Below are 23,046 nucleotides of genomic sequence, written 5' to 3' on the forward strand. Positions count from 1 at the left end.
ATCACACAATAACGTGTTTGGGTGCTGGAGACACAGCAAAGAAGATAGCAGCTGAAATGGCATTAGGAAAGAGCACAGCGAGTGCTTAGAAGAAAGCTTGTGCTGACAGAGAGAAGCGGTGCTCGACCCAGTGGAATAAATACATCGTAAGATGATGAAGAAAGCCATTAACTATAAGGTAAATGAAGTGCTTGATTTACTCAGTACAGATCAAAAAGATGGCTGATTTCAGAGTCAATTCTACAAGAAAAAGCCCTCGATTTTGTAAGGCATTGGGAAACGATTCTAATGAATTAAAAGCAAGTGACAGAAAAGTGGAAATATTGCTATGGTGTGCGCAAGTTACAAATAAGTGGAGAGAATCTATCGGCCAATAAACAAGGTGTAACAGAAGTCAAAGTTTTTTAACATGGACTGTGTGACAATGCAGGTGTATCGGAAGAAGAGATTTATAATTGTGACGGAAGAGGGTTGAATTTTAGAATGCTACTGAGCACAACTCTGGCCTCAAAACAGTAAGAGAGTGCCCCTGGGTACAAGAAAAAAGAAAGACTAATTATTTTGGCCTGTAGCAATGTTACGGGAATGCACGAGCTTCCACTGTTATTGGGAAAGCGAAGAAGCCAAGAGATTTCAAAAACATTCAGGAGAACTACTCATTGCCTGTATGGTGAAAAGATCAACCAGGTGTTTGGATGAACTCTGCAATTTTCTGGGAATGGTATTATAAGCAGTTTGTTCCATTTGTAGAATATTTTTTTTAGAAGCAAACAATCTCCCAAGAAAAGTGCTCAATAATGCGCCCAAGCATTCTGCTGCAGATGAACTGAACAAAAGTGATTTTTTTTTGGCCTCCCAATGTCACATCACTATGTCAACCAATGGATCAAAGAGTTTGAATCAATCAAGTGATCATATCACCTAAAACTACAGACAGTATTGACTGTTGGTATGAGTTGTTCCTGAAAGCATTTAAAATGTGAATATGTTAGATGATCTTATGTGGGTCTCTCAAATGTGGGATGAAATTAACCCTTTCCGGCCCTTAGCGCCCGAAAGCGCCCGACTGTTCATTTAGCCGTCCGGTCCTTAGCGCCCGAAAGCGCCCGGCTGCATTATCTGCTTTCGTCTGCGATCTGTGAGATAGTTTTTTTATTTTTCTCTTCAGCGAAGTGTTTATAAGGCATTTATGAACACGCAGTGCAATCTACAAGTCTTAGGAAATAAAGGAAGAGTGATAATCTGTCTTGACGTTGCCTAGGCAACGGTCTTGAACTTCCGCGAGCGCGGGTCAGCTGTTTCGTTCGTGAACATGGCGAGATTGAATATCGCGTATATTGAAACTGAGCTGAATATGGGCCAAAAATGTGGCACAGAATCCTTGACTAGGGGTGCAGGTGAATTTTTAATAGTGAATAATATATCAACGATAACAGTGATATGAATGAAAACGAATATCGATAACTCGGACCTGATGGCGATGCCACGGCAATTCAGGTAACACAAATATTACGTTTCGTTACTCCGAATGATTAAATGGATGATGTTGAACCTGCGAATAATTCGGAAAGAGTATTAGGGGAAAGATTGGTTTTTTACGTATGTTAGGAGGAGAAAAACTATTCAGTGACATAGCCTATTACGCATATAACATTGTAGCATTCAAACAGTCGCATTCCGGTAAAATAAAAACAGAATGGGAAGACACTTGCCCAGATGAAATAAAATCTTATATACATGGGTATCATTCTACTTCCAGAAGCACGTGATTATTGGTTTTGAGGGATTCAGACAACATAGGAATGTGACAAATGCAGTCTGTCTCTGTGTCGAGTATCACCAGGAGGGGGGGGGGGGTTGAAGAACACATTATGACTCAATAAACAGAGAAATGGATGTGATGGTATATTTTCTAATGTTATTGAAAATTTGAATTCATTGTGATCAATAGTTTTTACTGTATTTAACTTTATCTGAAACAATACGGACCGTTTCAGTTTTTGCTAAATAATAGGTTGAAACCTGGGGATAAGCGGAGTGAAAATGCGGGCGGGAAAGGGTTAAGCCATTAACATCAGCACGGTCATGGAGAAAATTCTTGGACCACAAGGTCAGTGAGACATGGCATGGGAAATTGCTGGTAGGAAAAAGCAATAAACCTTGTGCAAAAGAAACAGAGGACAAAGATGATTTTTAGATCATTACATTTCTTAAAAAATTCTTGGATGTGAACAAATAGTAAATAATGGACTAAGCAAGCATATGACAGGGAATGAAGAACACGAGTTCATCGATAGCAACATTATAGACATGGTATCCAACAAGACATTCACGGCAATTTAACAAGTAATACACTATGTGAAACATCAGGAAGAAGCAACAGCTACCAACCTTGTACTTTTTAGAAAGGAGAGGCACATTTCTTCTAAGAAACATATGCAGCAAGTTAAACACAGGCTACAATAACAACCTTCTTAATAACAAAAGATAATTAAGAACTCTTAATTTTTAATTCATTATTTATATGTTTGCTTTTTATATTTGACTAATGTTTTATACTGTACTTAAATACAGTACAACCTTCAGGGAAAGGCTAAGAAAGAAAGGGTTAAAAAATGGTGCGAACAACAGCTGCACAGTGTGCACTCCAAGAAACAGGCAATTTATTTTCCAGTATCCAATTACATCACGGAGAAAAAACCACAAACTCTGTCACTGTTTATGGATTGATAGTGTGTGCAAGATGTACCATACTGGGGACGATGGTTGAGTTGTGGAAGGGATTTGCCCTCACGGAAAGCTGCCTAGCCATGACTGCCAAGATGGCTTCCATGCATTATCCATGCTTCTTTTAAGAAACCATTTATACTCTAAAAAAAAAAAAAAAAAAAAAAAAAAGGAAAAATCTTACAATACAATACTCTGTCTTATGGCAAACCTATTGAGGGTCAGTTTCCTGAATTCAGGATTATTATATTACATAGTGTATAATGTTATTATTGTATATTTAGTATGTAATGTTGTTACTGTAAAATAAAACTCTATAGAATCTTTGTGATCATCATCATCATCATCATCATCATCATCGTCATCTGCAGTTTCGAGCTGTTGGCCGGGTCTGCTAATAGAGTCTTTGTATGAATCCGGATTTTGTGTTTTCCGGACCATCCGGTGCACATTAGTCCGCATTTCAGACGTTTTACTATCATCATCATCATCGCTTCCCATTATCCAGCTGTAGTCCGACTCGTTGACTGAATGGTCCGCTGGCCTTCGGTTCAGAGGGCCCCGGGTTAGATTCCTGGCCAGGTCGGGGATTTTAACCTTCATCGGTTAATTCCAATGGGCCGGAGCCTGGGTGTTTGTGCTGCCCCCAACATCCCTGCAACTCACACACCACACATAATACTATCCTCCACCACAATAACACGCAGTTACCTACACATGGCAGATGCTGCCCACCCTCATCGGAGGGTCTGCCTTACAAGGGCTGCAACCAGCTAGAAATAGCCACACAAAATTATTATTATTATATCCAGCTGTAGCCAGGTAGGGGCAAATACGGTTCCTCTCCACTTTCTTCGGTCTTTCCACCACTCCTCCTCTAACAATGTGTCCCAGTCCAGGTTTCTTGCGTTGGATTGTGTCCTTCCATCTCAATCATGGTCTTCCGCAGACTCTCCTTCCTTGCATTTGCATTTCCATCACCTTTTTTGGCATTCTTTCATCACTCATTCGCTTTATGTGCCCAAACCACCTTAATCGGCTCTTCTCTATTCTATCGTTCATTTTTTCTACTTCAATTTCTTCCCGGATTTTCTCATTCCTAATTTTGTCTCTTCTACTCTTCTGTATCATACTCCTCCAGAACTTTATTTTGGCTGCCTGTATTTGACTCTCATCCTTCTTTGTCATTGTTTAAGTTTCTGCTCCGTAAGTTGTTATGGGTACGTAATACGTCTTGTACACAGTTTCCTTTGCTTCCACTGGCACGTCTTTGTTCCATAACATGTTTCTTACACTAGCATAGAAACAGCTTCCAGCTTGAATCCTCTTATTAATTTCAGCATCCAGTCGAGCATTCTCCATTAATTCACTCCCCAGGTATTTGAACATCTCCACTACTTCCAGGGGCTTGTCTGCAAGTTTTTTCTTTCTTTGCTACTGGCTTTACGTCGTACCAACACAGATAGGTCTTATGGTGACAGTGGGACAGGAAAGGTCTAGGAGTTGGAAGGAGGCGGCCGTGGCCTTAAGGTACAGCCCCAGCATTTGCCTAGTCTTGTCTGCAAGTCTAATCTGACCTTTCCCTTCTTTCTCTTCTCTAGTCATAACAAGAGTTTTATTTTTTTCTACACTTATTTTCAATCCATATTCTTCGATCTTCCCATTCACCACATCCAACTGTTCTTGAATCTTCATGCCATCTTCTCTCCAAATCACAATATCATCTTCATTCCTAAGAAAGAAAGGGTAAAAAAACAAAAGTAAGAGAATTGCCTTCTTCACACAGCGCCCTCACATTAGTCCGGATTTCTGATGTTTATTGTATGTATTAAAATTTCTCTTTTCAGTCAGCATCAGTACATAAAACTACAAAAAGTATTAACAAAATTATTCCATACATTATACAGTGGAACCTTGATTCTCCGTTTTTGGAGGGACCATTAAAATAATACGTACAATACAGGAAAACAGAAAATCCGGGAATGAATGAAAGCCAGCAGCAATTTGGCTAAACATAACAAAAATGAAATATGTATAATTACAATCTTAGAACACTCCTAAACCAAACCAAACCACAGCCCCAATAGGCCTTTGCCTGCCAAGCGACCGCTCCTCAGCTCGAAGGCCTGCAGATTACGAGGTGATGCATGGTCAGTATGAAGAATCCTCTCGGCCATTATTCCTGGTGGCTCTCTAGACCGGGGTTGCCATCTCACCATTAGATTGCTCCTCAATTAAAGGTAATCACGCAGGCTGAGTGGACCTGGAACCAGCCCTTATATCCAGGTAAAAGTGCCTGGCCTGGCCGGGTATCAAACCCAGGCCCTCCGGATGAGAGGCAGGCAAGTTAGACCGCAAAAGCGGCATCAAGCATTAATTACCGGTACAAGAGTTCAAAATATCGCTACCTTATATTCAGTTTTAAAGGGGTAACTTCGTCAGTTTCCCTGAAAACTTCTTTCAGTTTTTGCAACTTTGATTAGGCAACTCTTCGAAAAATCTAATAACGTCAAGCCAAACGACAATCGACGACAAGTAGTTTTTAATTCTCTTATCTAATAAAATAAAGCACATTAGATACAAAAGCACCCAGCATGATGGCAAAATCCCTTCTTTTCTTAATCTTCCATTGTAATTTGGTTCGTAGTCAGTTTTTGGAAATCTTGTACTGCGTAAATTAGGCCTACATCGACTTTCAACGGCTGAACTCTAGAACGGTTTCAAAGGTAAGTATCGATTCTCAGAAGTTCTCAAATGCATTATATTCAATTCTGCCTGTTACTAATCCAATCAAATTGGAAAGAGAAAAAAAAATCATCAAAACTTCAGAAATTACGATTATTTGTGACCTTGGGCTCAGCTTGAAAGCGCGCTTGCTGCACATGTCAGTACGAGATGGAAATGATACAAACCATTTATTTTGTACATATAACATGCACAAATAAAATGACTGCAGTTTTTTTAACTTTTAACACAAAAACGTAATATTCCCAGTCTTATATTAGGACCAAAACAGTAACAGGCAATCCCAAGACCTCCCATGGCTTTTTGTATGTAAGGTGCAACATCTGTTCTGGTCTCGATAATATTAAAATACTAGGTTTGTGCAAGATTTGTGGGAAGAAGGAACAGTTTTGATTCGTGCCTGAAAGCCCAGTTACTATACAGTGCCCAGAGGAAAGTGCCGAAAACCTGTTCGGCAATACAATAAAAAAAAGTAAAAATATAAACATCTAATCCTGGACATAATGTGGATGTTTTATAAGTGTGAACATTAGACGAAACTTGTTCCGTCTTCAAGTAGAGCTGTCGAAATGCTCTGTATCTCCTTACAGTTATTGTAGCTACTCTCCGCTTTATAATTCCAAAGATTCTCTAAACAATACCACCCGAATTCAATGCTAAGATGGTCGCTTATGCAAGTTCACTGCCAATTGCTTTTCCAGTACACTACTTGCCAATATCCATAAAAAAGCCATAGCTGTCCTTTCGTGAGATACAGGTTATTGAAAAACGCTTAATTGAGGATTTAGCGTTGATGGGACTGAAATTTCTGGACGGTTGATACAGGAAATCGTTTTTTTGAGGAACAGATAATGCAGGATTTTTATGTGATTTAATTACAAAGCTCGCGGGACCACGTAATTTGAATGTATGATCCGGGAAAACGTAGGTTCCGGGATCGGATAATCGAGGTTCCACTGTATTTTTTTCCTAAATAGCACAACTGCAATGCAAATATAACATGCTTCTGGTTCCAAACACACATCAACAGCCAAATTTGATTAGCAGTCCAAACAATATCCAAAATTTTGGCTACCAATTTCGGAAGTGTATGGCCAGGAGTAACATTTACTTAAATACAGAGAAAGGTTAACCATATTAAACAGAGTCTAGAAGCATGATTGGTATTTCACAGCTGTAAACTAATGACGAATGGCTGGAATGGATTATAAGTCTGTTTCATTCGCCCCACTGATGGTAATAATATTTAGTGAGATGTCCATGTTATCAGGACAGCTTTTAATATTATGAATTACTAAGCTCGACAGCTGTAGTCGCTTAAGTAAAGCCAGTATCCAGTAATCGGGAGATAGTGGGTTTGAGTCCCATTATTGGCACCCCTGAAGATGGTTTTCCGTGGTTTCCCATTTTCACACCAGGCAAATGCCGGGGCTGTACCTTAATTAAGGCCACGGCCGCTTCCTTCCTCTTCCTAGGCCTTTCCTATCCCATCGTCGCTATAAGACCTATCTGTGTCGGTGCGGCGTAAAGCAAATAGAAAAAAAAATTAATGAATAACTGATTTACAGAGGTGTAGTGAGACAACTTTATGAATAGACAGATACATTTATATAACTGTATATATTGAACAAGTTAGCTCAGCGCATTGCAGCACGGTCAGTTCTATATTCTATAGACAGCTGGGTTTGAATCCCCCGTTGGTCATCCTCGAAACGGTTTTCCATGGTTTCCTATTTCAACTCCAGACAAATGATGGGATGGTGGTGGTGATGGTGATTATTGTTTTAAGAGGAAGTACAACTAGGCAACCATCCTCTATATAACACTAATCGGAGAGAAAAATGGAAGGGATCCGACACTTCGAAAAATGAAGATATCGGCCAAATGAAGACAAGGGCCACGAAGGGCGTGAAAATGAAACACTCCCTAGCCCTCGCAAACCTAATAGCGTCGGGGTCGTAAAAGAACAAGAGTTGACCAAGAGAGGTCGGATAGGATAAATGAAAGTGAGGAGCTTGGCACAAGTAAGTGGAAGCAATGCCAGGACTCAGCTGAGGACCCCGTGGTTGCCAACCCACGCTCCAAAGTACAGAGCCCCTGGGGCCCCTTTTAGTCGCCTCTTACGAGAGGCAGGGGATACCATGGGTGTTATTCTACCGCCCCTACCCACAGGGGGATGATGGGATGGTACCTTCCTTGAGGCTACAGACAACACCCTCAGAAAACTGTACACTTAGCTCACTCCCATGGGGTATACTGGGTAAGGAAGCTACAAAAATGTGAGCCGAACATGTCCTCAGACACTCTCAGAACTACAAGCCATACGCAAAAAGAAATTATAGAAAGGAGTGCTTAAAAATAGAAACTTTTCAACTGATGTATATTTCAAAAGTCATATAAATGGAACACTGCATGGCATTTGTTTGATATCATATCATTCATTAGGTAGATTTTAGATACCTATTCTTGGAATGTTAGTTTTGCAGTACAACCACAACTTAAATAACACTATTTCTTTTTATTATAAAAATGAGAACTTCTAATTATTGAGTCTTCTGGCTACAACAAACACTTTAATGCAGATAAGTATTAAGCTTTTCAGGAAATAAAACATTCAGCATATTTCTGCAAACAGAAATGGAAGTACGTATTACTGTGTATTTTTGATATGTTCGATTAAATTTGCCAATTTGAAATTCATCTCAAACTCTCACACCGAAGGAAAAGAGATAATGCTTCCAGTTTTAGAAGGGCAAGCCTTTCAGAACTATCAAATTATTATTATTATTATTATTATTATTATTATTATTATTATTATTATTATTATTATTATTATTACTTTTAGGCTTCAAAACTGGTAAATAGATGTTCAAATAAACCACAAGGAAGTGGCAAATGAAAACGAGAAGCTATAGCTTTCTCTTTATACAGGCTTGTACATGATAATTATAATTGCATGGCCTCAGCTGACACATGCAGAAATAGCCTGCAAGTCAATTTCACCATTCTGTTTTACTCTATCAGATGGCAGAATAAACTGAATCTCTGTTGGGATATTTATGGTAGAGTTTTTAATTAATTTTATCAGGTAAACACCAAATATGTCAGCAGAGATCTTTTACAGGCTTACCTTTACAATTTGCTTTACTTTGCACCGACACAGATAGGTCTTATGGCAACAACGGGATAGGAAAGGGCTAGGACTGGGAAAGAATCGACTGTGGCCTTGATTAAGGTGAAGCATTTATGTGAGAATAGGAAACTACGGACAACCATCTTCAGAGCTACCAATACTGGGGTTCGAACCCACTATCTACCAAATGCCAGCTGACAGCTATGTAACCCAAACCGTACAGCCACTCACTCGGTACATGCTTACCTAGGACGACATGGAGTCTAGATAGGACTTCTTTCTGTCCTTCAAAAATCAGACTGCTTTGGCTGGGTTTGAGCCTGTTATTTTGGGATCCGTAGGCTGACACTACCACTGATTCACAGAAGGAGCTGGTGATGATGTTTACTTATTGTCTCTTCAAATACTGAAGATTTTAAGAGACAGAAGAAACTCCTACAGGAGTTCTTTAATGTGGTGGAAGCCAAGAACAAAGAGTTTTCACATTTTAACACCATCAGATGTCACTGACCTCAGCTCAGTTAAACCCACTATTTTTGGGAATGAATTACCCTGTATATATTTTTAAATATTTGAGAAATACTAACAAATGAAGGAATTGTTCATATCCAGGGTTACTTGTAGGAACATAATGTTCTGTACCAAATTTTATGAATCTAAGATGTACAATATTAGGGATAGTGACATTTTTCTGCAAAAGCAATTAAAGATGTTTTTAATTTGACCGAACAACAATCTTTTCTCCCAAATAAAATATGCTGCAGAGTCTTAACAACTACGAATAACATGTTGTTTCAACATTGTAGACAACTCAAACTAAATTATTAACAATGAAGAAATCGTCGTGGACAGCACTGAGCATTCTTTCATCATTAATAAATTCATCAAAACCCTAATGATAAGATAAATTGTTATTGCAGAAAACAATGGTGATTATAGAAATTGTGGAGCTGTTCTCAGAATGGTTTATCATCTCAAAATTTTATAAATCAATATAAAGCATACAATTAAGGACACTGAAGGAAATAAGCCTTACAACAGAAGACACCACAAATAAGATAAAATTGAATACAAAAATAAAGAATACAAACCTCTGCTTTACCTTTACGTGAAACAAATCCATAACATGCACATTTTCAACCGAAGAAAGGGCACAAAGATCGGAGCGTCTGAAGAAGTACTGGGAGGACTGCAAAGCTCGAACAATCCCTTCAAAGAGACCTGAACGATGGACTGACTAAAGTGATCCTATGCAGTCGTAAAACAAGAAGAAGAAGAAGAAGAAGAAGAAGAAGAAGAAGAAGAAGAAGAAGAAGAAGAAGAAGAAGAAGAAGAAGAAGAAGGACACTGTGGTCTTAAAAAGCTGTACAAATCACAAACTTATTCTCGTCCATCTAATGATAGATACCAGTGTAAACACGTGAATGTGGTGTGTCAGTGGGCAGACAAATCTCAAATATTATATTTGAGATTTTTTCATAGAAAGCTTTTGTTCTATCAAATACTCATCACCAGGTAACATGTAATATAAATTATATTAATACACTATTACACACTGGGGTGTACAAATTTCCCTGTACTTACGCCAAGGTATACATTGGCCAAACACGCCGGTCCATTGGGATTCGCATCAAGGAACACCAAAGAAATATCCGTCCCAACCAGCCAGACAAGTCAGCAGTAGCTGAGCACGTCTTATTGTCGGGTCATGAAGTCGTGTTCCACAATGTTTGAGCTCTTACCCACACTAAACATTACAGGTCTAGGATTATATGGGAAGCTGTGGAAATACGTTAAAGCCCTAACAATTTCAACAGGATCACTACTCAAAACGTTCTACGAATCTTAAAACTTTCCACCTGGACTGTATGAGTCTTCCTGTTACTGCAAACAACAATGAAAACTTTTAACAGCTGATCTCTGAACTATGTTCAAGTGCTGCTGGTTCAGATCGTGTCACTTCAGCTGAGGTTAAATGATTGCTTTAGCTAGGCATAGTAATGCAGTCGAGAGCTCATTATCAATTATTTTGTTCTTGCTAGAGGCTTTACATCGCACCGACACAGATAGGTCTTATGGCGACGATGGGATAGGAAAGGCCTAGGAGTTGGGAGGAAGCGGCTGTGGCCTTAATTAAGGTACAGCCCCAGCATTTTCCTGGTGTGAAAATGGGAAAGCACGGAAAAGCATCTTCAGGGCTGCCGACAGTGGGATTCGAACCCACTATCTCCCGGATGCAAGCTCACAGCCGTGCGCCCCTAACCACATGGCCAACTCTGCCGGTCATTATCAGTTTAGTAGCATTTGTGGTCTTGTTAGTGTCATCAAAGATTACCTATTTCCAATCATTCAGTGATGATAGCTTGCCTTACAGTGTTGTTGGTGCACTGTATCTTGGCATTATCTATATGTTTGCAATGGAGAGAAATGAAGTGTAGCAAATAACAAACTGTGAAAAAATTCTTCAAGAAGTCGATTGTCATCCGAATATGAAGCGTGTGAATTCAGAGCAGAAGTTACATTCCTCCATCATCCTTAAATACGACTGTTAGTAAAAATAAACTGATTAAAACTGCTTTTGAAGAAGGTAAATCTTACATGCCATACATTTCATTAAGGCTACCTAGGATTCTGTGCAGCAAAACACCATTTGGAACTGCTTCAATGCAGCTGGCTTTTGTCGTATTCTCGGGGATGACGTCACACTAGACAAGTTTTGCAAGAGTGAAGACTGGCACAAAATAGCAATCTTCCAGTGTATGAAATGACGACAATAGATGAAATACCTGAACATACGGCAGAAGAAGCATCAGTGCAGGATGAAAGTGATGATGAGCCAGATCCTGAACCAATTCCCATGGTGTCAAAAGTGATGGAGGTAACTGATATAGTGAAATGATGTATGTGTAGTTTTTTTTTTTTTTTTTTTTTTTTTTTTTGCTAGTTGCTATAAGTCGCACCGACACAGATAGGTCTTATGGCAACGATGGGACAGGAAAGGGCTAGGAGTGAGAAGGAAGCGGTCATGGCCTTAATTAAGGTACAGCCCCAGCATTTGCCTGGTGTGAAAATGGGAAACCACGGAAAACCATTTTCAGGGCTGCTGACAGTGGGGTTCGAACCTACTATCTCCCGAATACTGGCCGCACTTAAGCGACTGCAGCTATCAAGCTCGGTATGTGTAGTTTCGAAGCTGATGATGATGTAATGACTTTACTAAACAAGGTGGACAGTACAATTTTAAAATTGAAACCAACAAAGCAATCATGCATATGTATTTCAAAACAGTGTAAATATTTGTATTTCACTATGAGGTACGATTGTTAGATTCAAAGTTCATATACTGTACATTTTGTGTTTTCAGTATCACATTTTTAAAATCTAAGATGTTCAAATCCTTGGCTCACTTCAAAAATGTACTAACGGGATTCCACTATGCTCATCATCAAAAGCTACATTTCATTTATGAATGGTATTAATGAAAACTTAAGGTGGAATGAAATCATGACCAAGCATTTAGAATTAATGTTTTGGAATTACAGAACAGGTATCAAACAATTTCCCACAAGCTGAAAAATCTTCTGCAATGAATAGCATTGCTTCTTATGAAGTAACAAGTTTTCAAATTCAGATTTGTACAACAAGCACTGTAATGAAGAGTTACATGCAATATGGCACAAAAAACGCAACACTTCAATTTCTTTAAATACTGAAATTTATTTTAAATTTATGACACTTTTATGACACTAATCCACTATCTTATGACAGAATATTGTGGTATGATCCCATCTAAGTGTCTAACAATGAAAAGAAAAGACGATTATACACAAATTGAACAAATTAAGCCAGAGATGCACATTTCAAGTAAGCTCATAAAAGTAATGCTCTTATGTCTTGATGTTATACACTTCACACTTTCACTTTACAGACCTCGGAGACGATCTCGGGGTCCTCTCCTCTGTTCGCATCTTCAAAAGCATGTATTGCTACCTCTTGAACCAATGACGGCATTCACCTTTCAGGCATGCTCCTGATTAATGCGGTCATGTCCTGTTGAGGAATCATCTCTCATTCTTCCAGGAGGGCGTTCCGTAGGTCCTATAGGGCCTCTGAAGAGTCCTGGTGAGCTCTTCTCCTCAGTTGGTCCCAAACGTGCTCAGTAGGATTCAAATCAGGGCTTCGAGCAGGCCAAGCCACAGCATGAATCCCTGTTTCATTCAAGAACTCTTGCACAATTCTCGCAACATGTGGGCGTGCATTATTGTGCATTAGTGTAAAATCATCACCAATAAATGGAGCGAAAGGCACAACATGCTCCAGAAGGATTTCCTCCAAATACCGATGTGCAGTAAGGCTCCCATTCTGCACATAGACCAAATCTGTCCTTGCAGCTGTATTGATTCCTGCCCACAACAAAGACCAAATCCGTCCTTGCAGCTGTATTGATTCCTGCCCACATCATCACAGAACCACCCTGAAAAGACGTCCTGAATGAGAATTCGAATACCTTTCCCCTGGTCTTCTCCAGAATTTCTCTCTTCTGTCAGGTGATCAGAGTCCAAATCGCAACTCATCGGTGGACAACACTTGATCCCATTGCTGTACTATCCAGCCAAGATGTTCCCTTGCGAAACGTAGTCGAGCTGTACGATGCTATCTGGTGAGTTCCGGACCATTAGCAGGTCTTTTGGACTTAATATTGGCTTCTTTCAGCCTTCTTCGAACAGTTCTTTCACTAACATTGGCCTATCGAACTTCGTGGAGTCGATTTCATGCTTCAACGGCGGTGGTGTGACAGTTGCGGAGAACTTGAAGTTGTAAGAAGCGGTCATCTCTTTCCGATGTTCCTCTTCTCGGGCCTGATCCCGGTCTCCTTGCAAAGCCTCCAGTTTCCCTGTACCTTCGTATGGTTCTGGAAATCGTGAAAGGTGTAGTCCTCAACATTTCTGCAACGTAATGCATGCTGCGACCATCTTCTACCAAAGCAACAGTTTTCGCAGCTTGTTCAGGGCTTAACAGCATGTTTACTCCAGAAAGGTGATTGAGACAATCACAAAAAGATCCTATAAACATGTATGATTGAAAGGGGAACAATTAAAGGTACAACAATAAGCGCTACAAGAGCAGGAAAACATTATTGGCTTACATCCAGTGATGTGTTTTCTAGGTTGCACGGGAAAAAACAAATGAGGCTGGTGCAATAAACAATCAACACTTCATTGTTTGCTCGCAAAGCAATGCGAATAACATACCCTGTCTTAAAAAATTGGCTGAAGTGCTTCACTTTGATTAAATAGATAATTACACAATAATTACACATCATTTATTGGGTGTTGCATTTTTGTGCCACTCAGTGTATATGCACAAATAAATCAAAGAGTGCTGGTGTTGTTGACAATGGAAATTTTATGACAAAAAAAAAAAAAAAAAAAAAAAAAAAGATGATACCCTATGCCAAGCAGAGGCAGGGAAACAGAAATTGCTAACTTAAGCAGTCACTTGCAATTGACAAACGGGTGGAATTAGAGTGATTCTTTCTTTAAGACATCTGACATTTTAATTTTTCATTATCTCAGATCTGTCAACATTCAATTGCAGATGATTTAATTCTGAATAGTCTGCAATTTTGGTCAAATACAGTATATAGAGTGGAAAAAAACATTTTACAGACATCTGACATTTTAGCTTCCTGATTATGCTATGAGCAAACAATGGCAAATTGCTCATGACTTTATTTATTATATTATTATTTACATATTTTATGCCCACATTGGAGCACTATAATCAATGCAATTGAGTTAATTTCTTCATTTTCTTCTCCCAGAACTTTTTCATCCTCTCCGACGTGGAAGCCCTTTGTGCGTCCGATATAGTATATTGTTTCCATTCCAACTGTTTTTAGATTGAGACTTATGCTTTTGTTCTTCAAAATACTTTTCTCTTTTCTGTCTTTGATTTGTTGCCGAGTTATACCCAATTCTTCCAAATCATCCTGAAATTCTTTGAACCAATTATTATTGATTTTATTCTTCAAAAATTAATCGAATAGTTGTTTCAATACCCTGGTGTCTGGTAATCTTGATATGTGACAGAAAAAGGAAATTCTTCTTTTACGCATTGTAGATATTATTGATTCACATTCACGATAGACAATGTTGTTACGCAACAATCTCCACTGTCCATCAACTTGGTGTTTTTTATTAATAATTGTTCTAAGAATTCTTCTCTCAGTTTTCTGTAATTTGTCTGTTGTAGATTTTACATTTAATGAATAGAGTTTCACTAGCATACGTTGCCTCTGGTTTAACTATGGAATTATAGTGTTTCAGCTTAGCGTTTATCGAAAGAGATTTTTTTTTATAGGTTGGCCAGGTAAGTCTTTGTGCTTGTTTAAATTTAGTTTAATAGGTTTATTTTCTTCAAATAGGTGTTTTAAAAAAATAAGCAAATGCATGATGAATATGTAGGATTTTTATATCAGTTCTTCTAGCAACCTCTTTTCCAGAAATGTACATTTTTAATACGTTCTGTGTTCATCATCAACACAATAGGAATGCAACAAATGAGCATAGAAATACACATGATCGAATGCAGGAAAGCTAGGAAGGTTGGGTAAGAACATAATGACAGGCTACTTGTGGATAAAGGGAGCAACACAAAGGAGGGGGACAGACAAACTTCATATTCCTGCACTTCCCACAGAGAATTATCATGACTCATCTTCCTGAAGAGGTTGAGAAATATAGAAATGAGCTTGTCAGGGGTTAAGAAGAAAGGGAACTGGCAGAACTGGGATTAATGAAAGAAGAAGCTATGTATGAAGAAGACAGTATGTGCAAGATATGAGTTTGTCCTTGTACGTTTCTTTTCACGTTAGTCTTTTTCTCTTCCTTTCCACGCACACTAGCCTGTCATCGTGTTCTTTGCACATACAGCGGAACCTTGATTATCTGTTCACAGAAACAGCATTTTCTCAGATTATTAATTCATATTATGTGGTACTGCATGCATCCTAATTGAATCATGCATTAAAAATCCCACATTATCAGTTTCATTAAGGAATGATTTCCCGCATCAACCGCTCAGCAATTTTGGCCCCATAAACGTTAAATCCTTAATCAAGCATTTTTCAAGACTTGCAGAAGATAATATAATGCATTTGAGAACTTTTGAGAATTGATACTTGCGTTCAAAACCATATTCTCGAGTACAAGATAATCTTGAAAAGTTTAGTAGGCCTGCCTAATGGTAATTTATGCGGTCCAAGACTTACAAAAACTTACTACCTATACTGATAATCAAATAACAAGGGTGAAGAAACGGATGTCATACTTATGCATCTTCAAGTCAATGTCCCACTGCTGTGGTAGATAGAGTAAGTACCGGAAAAGCGATCGGCGGTGAACTTCCTTACAGGGCCATCTTTGCACATCATATTCGCCTGGTATTGATTAGGGAAACCACGGACGTCATAAAGCATAGTGGCCATGACAGTTGGAAGAAGAAAGAGTGTATTCCAACAGCTCTACTTGAAGACAGAACGAGTTTCATCGAATATTCATACCTGTAAAAAATCTACGTTATGTGCCAGGTTAATTAAAAGTTCATTTTTGCCAGACCTTTTATGACTGTATCACCAAGCAGGTTTCCGGCACTTCTTTCAGGCTTAAGTTTGTATCATTTCTCACCTTTACTGGCTTGTACAGCGAGTATTCCAACACACTTCACAGCCGAGCTCAAGGTCATAATAATGTTATTGGTTTTTACATCCCAGTAACTACTTTTTCAGAGAAGTTGAGGTGCCGGAATATTGTCCCACAGGAGTTATTTTATGTGCCGGTAATTCCACTTAACATGAGGCTGATGTATTAGAGCATCTTCAAATATCACCGGATTGAGCTAAGATTGAAACCACCACGTTGAGCTCAGAAGACCAGTGCTCTACCATCCAAGCTGCTCAGCCCGACACTGAAGGTCATGAATAAACCAACGTTTCTTGATTTTTAATTTTTTTTCCCCCTTCCAATTTGTGATGGGTAGAATCAAATATAATACATTCGAGAACTTGTAAGAATCGATATTTGCATTCAAAACTATATTCTCGAATACAACATAACCTTTAATAGTTGAATAGGCTAATGGTAATTTATGCGGTACAAGACTTACAAAAACTTACATAATATACCAGTGACCTAATAAAAAGGGAAGATTTTTAAAAAACAATAGATTTTGCCACCATGTTGGGCGCTCTTGTATCGTATGTGATTTATTTTCTTCTTCTTCTCCTCCTTTTCCTTCGATTTTGCTCTACTTTTTGACCACGGGAAACTGGTTTACCAGTTCATCTTTTCTTCTCCTCCTCCCAGAAATGATTCATACTCCCACTGAGATTCCTCCTCCTTACTTCTGACCAGCTGGTCTTGGCCTTTGATTGTTGTTCCTGGAAACCACTGGAAGTCACCAACCTTAGTTTGAAACACTACTCGATTCCAGATCTCATCTGTACGGATCCCATCTTTTTCCATATCTTTCCTGAGCTAATTTTGTGGTCATCTTTACTTTGGTGATGTAGGCTAGTTGAAAAATTATTTTTTGTTCTAAAAATTTCAATCTTTTCTTGCGCATTGTGTCTAGTCTTCTCTGCAAGATTGTGCAGACCACTTTCCCTCTTTCAGCAAGTACAGTCTTTCCCTTAACTGATCCTAGGATCTTCCTAAGAATTTTTCTTTTTCTTTCTTTCTTTCTTCTCTAGCTCCTCAACTTCCATTTTCTTACTCTGAACCAGGCATTCTGAGCTGTGCCTCTGTCTTAACAACTGCTGTAGTTTATTAGATTACAGAACTAAAAAAACTACATGTGATCAATATATTGCTTGGTGTTATGGAGTTTATTTTTTGGCAACTTGGCTGATCAAAGCTACAGACCTGAAAGGAAATGTTCATGGTAAACTGACATAGTTGCTGCAATAAAAATGAATTTAAAGTCTTGAGACTTTATAACTTATTTCATTTATGCAGGGATTTGTAAGGCTATCATTCCACATATTTCATTATTGTGATGTTTTGCCAAACTGTTGATGATTTTAATCCATTCCTGGATTTTCTGTTTCGCATATTGTACTTTTTCTCCCGAGGTCCCTTCAAAAATGGAGAATCGAGGTTCCACTGTATTCTTATCTGACTTCCTAATTCTTTTCATACATTTATCTGTTCCATTTCTATTAATAATATAATAATATAAATATATAAATAATATAAAACCTGGACACAAAAATTGAATTTTCAAAAGAGAAACCTAAAAGAGCCGAAAGAGGTATGGAAATGTCAATACTAGTTTTAATGATTTTTACGTCCCACTAACTACTTTTTGATGGTTTTCGGAGATGCTGAGGTGCCGGAATTGTGTCCCACAGGAGATCTTTTACAAACCAGTAAATCTACCGACATGAGGCTGACGTATTTCAGCCCCTTCAAATACCACTGAACTGAGTCAGGATCGAACCTGCCAAGTTGGGGGTCAGAAGGCCAGTGCCTCAACCGTCTGAGCCACTCATCTTGGCATGCTAGGTTTCATAAGACAGGAAGAGGCAGTCGTCATATCTGTTACAAAAATTTATGACAACCTGGAGAGAACAGCCTCCCTCCTCAAAATGGTAGTGGACCAGCCATGTTGCCCGACGAAAGGAGGACAGATAGACAAAGCTGGTGGTAAAGTGGTGTCAGCAACCAAAAGGAGGACCACTGGACAGATGAGAAAAAGACATATGAATAATTGATGGAGTTAACCGAAAAGAGAACTGTTCAAGACTGTAGTTCAACCTGGAAAAACCTGTTGAACATTTACGGTATCTGTGCCCATGACTTCACGAGGTAACGTTTTATGACTGACTTGGCTGTACTGCTGATATTTCTGGCCAGAGAGGAGGATTCACATTCTAGTTGGGGAAAGAAATCCTTTCCTAGGTCCTAAATGAACTACAGGGAGAGACTTTTCATTTCAAAACTCCCATGAGCATTGAGATTCAAACCACAGCCACTATGGTGAGAAACCAGCAACTATGTAACTTGGCTTTCACACAGCTTTCCCATCAATGAAGACAGCAATATGTGAAAATGTAGAGTTTGTCCTTTTGTGTATATGTGTTTGCCCTCATCCTTCCTTTCTGTTGCTCATTTTGCCCAAGCTACCCTATCATGATCTTCCTACATGTCTTTCTAATTTTAATGAATTATTATCAATATTCTACTACTTTACTTAACTGTAACTGCTAAGTTACATATGAAATAACAAGAGAGGAAGACTGTGGGAATGTTTTTGATTCAGTATAATGGATTTGGGGTTTCAGGGGAATGTGAAGGATGGAACTATTTTCTTTTTCATAATTTATTGGAGATGGGCCCAGTGTTAAAAATTTAAAATGAAAGCTTAAGAAAGAAGTATTCTTCATGAATACACATCACTGTATGGAAACTATCACACTATGGTAATAATAAAATTGGATCATTTTTCTGATTAACAATGGTTCCCTAATTCACACTTGGAATATAGCATGGCAAGTGTTCTGGTAATTGCCTGGTAGTTTGTGATAATTAGACAGTGGAATTCGAAGTCCAATAGCAAATATTCTAACTAATGTATTGCTAATTCAAGACATAATCTCGGCATATGTCAAGCCTATGACTAATACGGCAAAATACCAAATAAAAATGAATGCTCTAACCCTAACTAAAAGAAAAAAGATAACGCATAACAACATTTAACAATGGCATATGGGTTCTTATGGGACAAGATGAGGGAGAAAAGCCGTAAGAATATGAAGTGCAGCTTATCAGAAGCAGTAAAAATGAATAGTATGGGAAAAATTAATAATTCTTTACATCAAATAATGGTACATCTCAACAATTTGTGAATAACATGGCTAAATACTGAATATATTCAATTAAAATAGAATCAAACTTTCATTGTTTTATCCTGATGGGCTCATGCATATATTTACCTCGTTGAGACAAGCTGAGCCAGCAAGAGATCGGTTAGCTCTAGAGCCAGTTGAAGAAGAACATACAAATCTGGAAAAGGACACGGAGAATGCTTTTTAGTAATAGGAAACATATTTCATGTATCCAATCTATCTATGCTGTTATCTTTTGTTCAGTTTAGATTAATACCACATAAATATGGAAAAATATACGTACTGTAAATCTGTTCATCCAGAACAGCATGAGGGGTATTATGGGATAAGCCATTTTCTTCAAAGAACTGTGTTAAACTCTCCACCATTAAACTTAACACCTGCCTGGAAAGAGAGAGAAATGCTATTTCTTATGAACAATATTTCCAAACTGCAGACCTATTCTGTTGTTTGACCTCAGGGAGTTCATATTAGAGACTCTTTTCCCCTGGTCACTATAAATTAAATAAATAAACATTCAGGTTGTGTTTCAAATTTATTTTCAGAATTCGTGGTGAACAATGATTCAACTTATTTGTAATATTTAAATATCAACGTTTCATCCATGCTATGATGAGGTATTGTCAATGACTAACAAAGAATTAAAATGAAAATCATCAGCCTGTTTCCAGTCATTCGACCGGGTCAGGAATGAAATGAATGAAGCCCCATCTAGTGGCGAGGTTCGGAATTGTGCCGGCTGTCAAAGCCTGTTGCACTCCTCTGGGGCAATGATTAATGAACGACAGATGAAATGAAATGATATTGGAGAGTGTTGCTGGAATGAATTATGGCAGGGGAAAACTGGAGTACCCGGAGAAAAACTTGTCCCACCTCCGCTTTGTCCAGCAAAAATCTCACATGGAGTGACCAGGATTTGAACCATGGAACCCAGCGATGAGAGGCCGGCACGCTGCTGCCTGAGCCACGGAGGCACACTAATGACTAACAAAGAGAAGAAAAAACTTCATAAACCTGACTAAGTAGTCCTACGTTGACCGAGCTCGATAGCTGCAGTCGCTTAAGTGCGGCCAGTATCCAGTATTTGGAAGATAGTGGGTTCGAGCTCCACTGTCGGCGCCTTGAAAATGGTTTTCTGTGGTTTCCCATTTTCACACCAGGCAAATGCTGGGGTTGTACCTTAATCAAGGCTACGGATGCTTCCTTCTCACTCCTAGGCCCTTCCTGTCCTATTGTCGCCATAAGACCTATCTGTGTCGAAGCGACGTAAAGCAAATAGCAAAAAAAGTCCTATGTTGGCTAAAAAATTAAAATAAATAATAAATTTGTTCATCCAAAATTATGTTAGGAGTATTCTGGGATAAGCCACTCCCAACATTTTACAACTCATTATTTAAAAGAAGCGCAACTGTCCTTTAATTCACACATTTTCTAAAGTAACGTGATACCCACAAGGAATTTGGTCCAGTTACCCTTATCCAAGATGTTCTGATGAATGACTGTACTCCCTTTTCCACAATGTTCAAACACTTTGCTAAGAATACTGGCCAAAGAAGTACCTATAATGTCACAAAATGTTCTATTCCTCGCATGATTACTGCTTTCAATCAGTCAGAAGATTCCTTGCACATACTCCAAGCTATTATTCTGTGACAGAATAGCATGACAGAGATGTAGAGGGCACCACACCAAGGGAAAGACCTAGGAGAAGGTGGTTGAAGTTAAAGGGAATATGATAAACAGAGGAATAAAATGGACGAAGGTTAAAGATGAGACGATCTTTCTAGACCGACAGAGATGGAGGAAGCTCACAAATCACACCCAGGCCACAATAACAAGGATGATTTCATTCTTGCCATGCCATTTTACTTCACCATTCCATTTGATTTTGCCCTTCTCATATCTTTCAATTTTAAAATCTGGAAAATTTCAAGAAAGGTTTTCATTTGTGTTTACATCGGGATCTCTTTCAACACATCCGTGTTTAATTGGATCTACCAGGACTTGATTTATCCAAATTCGTGTTTATTTTCCCCTTTTCTGCAGTTTGTACACTTCTGTAACACACTAAAATTTTTCTCTATTGTGTAACTAAATATTTCTTATATATTTATAAAATCCCCATAAATCATCATCTTTTCTCAATTTTACTGAGGCAGCACTTAACGTGGCTTTTGCCTAGATTGCCTTTCTGCCCTTCCTGAATCTAACCTCATGTGGACAGATGTATTTACTATTCTGTATTTCTGTTGAGATCGGCAGTGGTAGTGTGTTGAATGTAGGTGAAGAGAAGAGCATTAAGATGAACACGAACATCTAGTCCCTGAGCTACAGGAATGACCAAAACAGTAAAAATCCCCATTCCGGATAGGATTCGAGCTGAGAGCCCTCTGAACCAAAGGCTACTATGCTGACCATTCAGCCAAAAAGCCAGACACTCCTACAAACATTTAATGCTTTTTCTGCTTGATTTTACTCATTCCAATTCTGCAACAGTATGCTTCCTGGCAACAGAATATACTCTTGAATATTTGATGCTACTTTGATGACAATTCCATTCAGATACTGTATACACTATTGTATTCCTACCAGGATGAACAATATAAAGTTTATTATAGATCAGAACGTAGTTATTGTTTTATTGAAAAATGCTTTTACACACACTTGCCTTACAGAATTCCTGGTGTCACAGCTGTGATATATTATTGATTTAAAATCCCTACCCCTTTAAGTATTGCAGTGAATAACCCTGTGCTTTAAGAATAAATTTGTATCTGCAACTGATAATCCTTTCCTACTTAATTTTAGTATTTCCTATTCCTGTAATCCTCCATATCTTCCCCTACACCTATCTTTTACCCCCTCGGATGTTACCTTTAAAATCATCTGTGAGTACTCACACTGCTATTTCATTCATTTTATGAATCTTTATTGTTAAATTATTCTAGGATATTAATTAGTCTCACCGAATAATTCTCATTTATTCCTTCAAATGGCCAGTATATCAGTATGTCTTAATTCTAGCAACTGTCCATTAGGTCAATACAAATCAGCAATTTAAATAATTGAGGAGTGTGTGTTCAAAAGGTGCTATTCCCACTTCAATTTTTTATTTACTTTTGCTATTTGTTTTACATTGCACTGACACAGATAGGTCTTATGGCGACGATGGGACAGGAAAAGCCTAGGAATGGGAAGGAAGCGGCCGTGGCCTTAATTAAGGTACAGCCCCAGCATTTGGTGGGTATGATAATGGGAAACCACGGAAAACCATCTTCAGGACTGCCGACAGTGGGGTTCAAACCCACTATCTCCTGGATGCGAGCTCACAGCTGAGCGCTTCTAACTGCACGGCCAACTCGCCCGGTCAATTTTCTTTAGTATTTCATCCACATGTATTGCAGTAGTTGAATACTATTGAATGCCATGAGCAATCCAAACCAGAAAGATGTAATTCCTTAAATGCTGTACCATACCCGATCACGAGTACATTCCACGTACCTCTTATTGCATTTCTTTGCATTTTCCCACA

The 23,046-nt window shown here is 38.6% G+C and overlaps 1 protein-coding gene across 4 annotated transcripts in view; it reads right to left on the minus strand.

The window, feature by feature from the left end:
* LOC136877569 (serine-rich adhesin for platelets) overlaps positions 1-23,046 on the minus strand; it is a 467,126-nt gene that overhangs the window by 76,390 nt on the left and 367,690 nt on the right. For 3 of the 4 annotated variants that reach the window (XM_067151717.2, XM_067151715.2, XM_067151716.2), the window contains 2 exons: positions 19,798-19,898; positions 19,602-19,671 (listed from right to left, as the gene is read on the minus strand). The exons of the other annotated variant lie outside the window; for it this stretch is intronic. In XM_067151717.2, coding sequence (XP_067007818.2) covers positions 19,602-19,671; positions 19,798-19,898 — 171 coding nt within the window. The remainder of the gene's footprint in view (positions 1-19,601; positions 19,672-19,797; positions 19,899-23,046) is intronic. 4 annotated transcript variants of the gene reach the window in all.

This window comes from Anabrus simplex, chromosome 7 (genome assembly GCF_040414725.1).
Source record: "Anabrus simplex isolate iqAnaSimp1 chromosome 7, ASM4041472v1, whole genome shotgun sequence".
Classification (NCBI taxonomy): domain Eukaryota; kingdom Metazoa; phylum Arthropoda; class Insecta; order Orthoptera; family Tettigoniidae; genus Anabrus; species Anabrus simplex.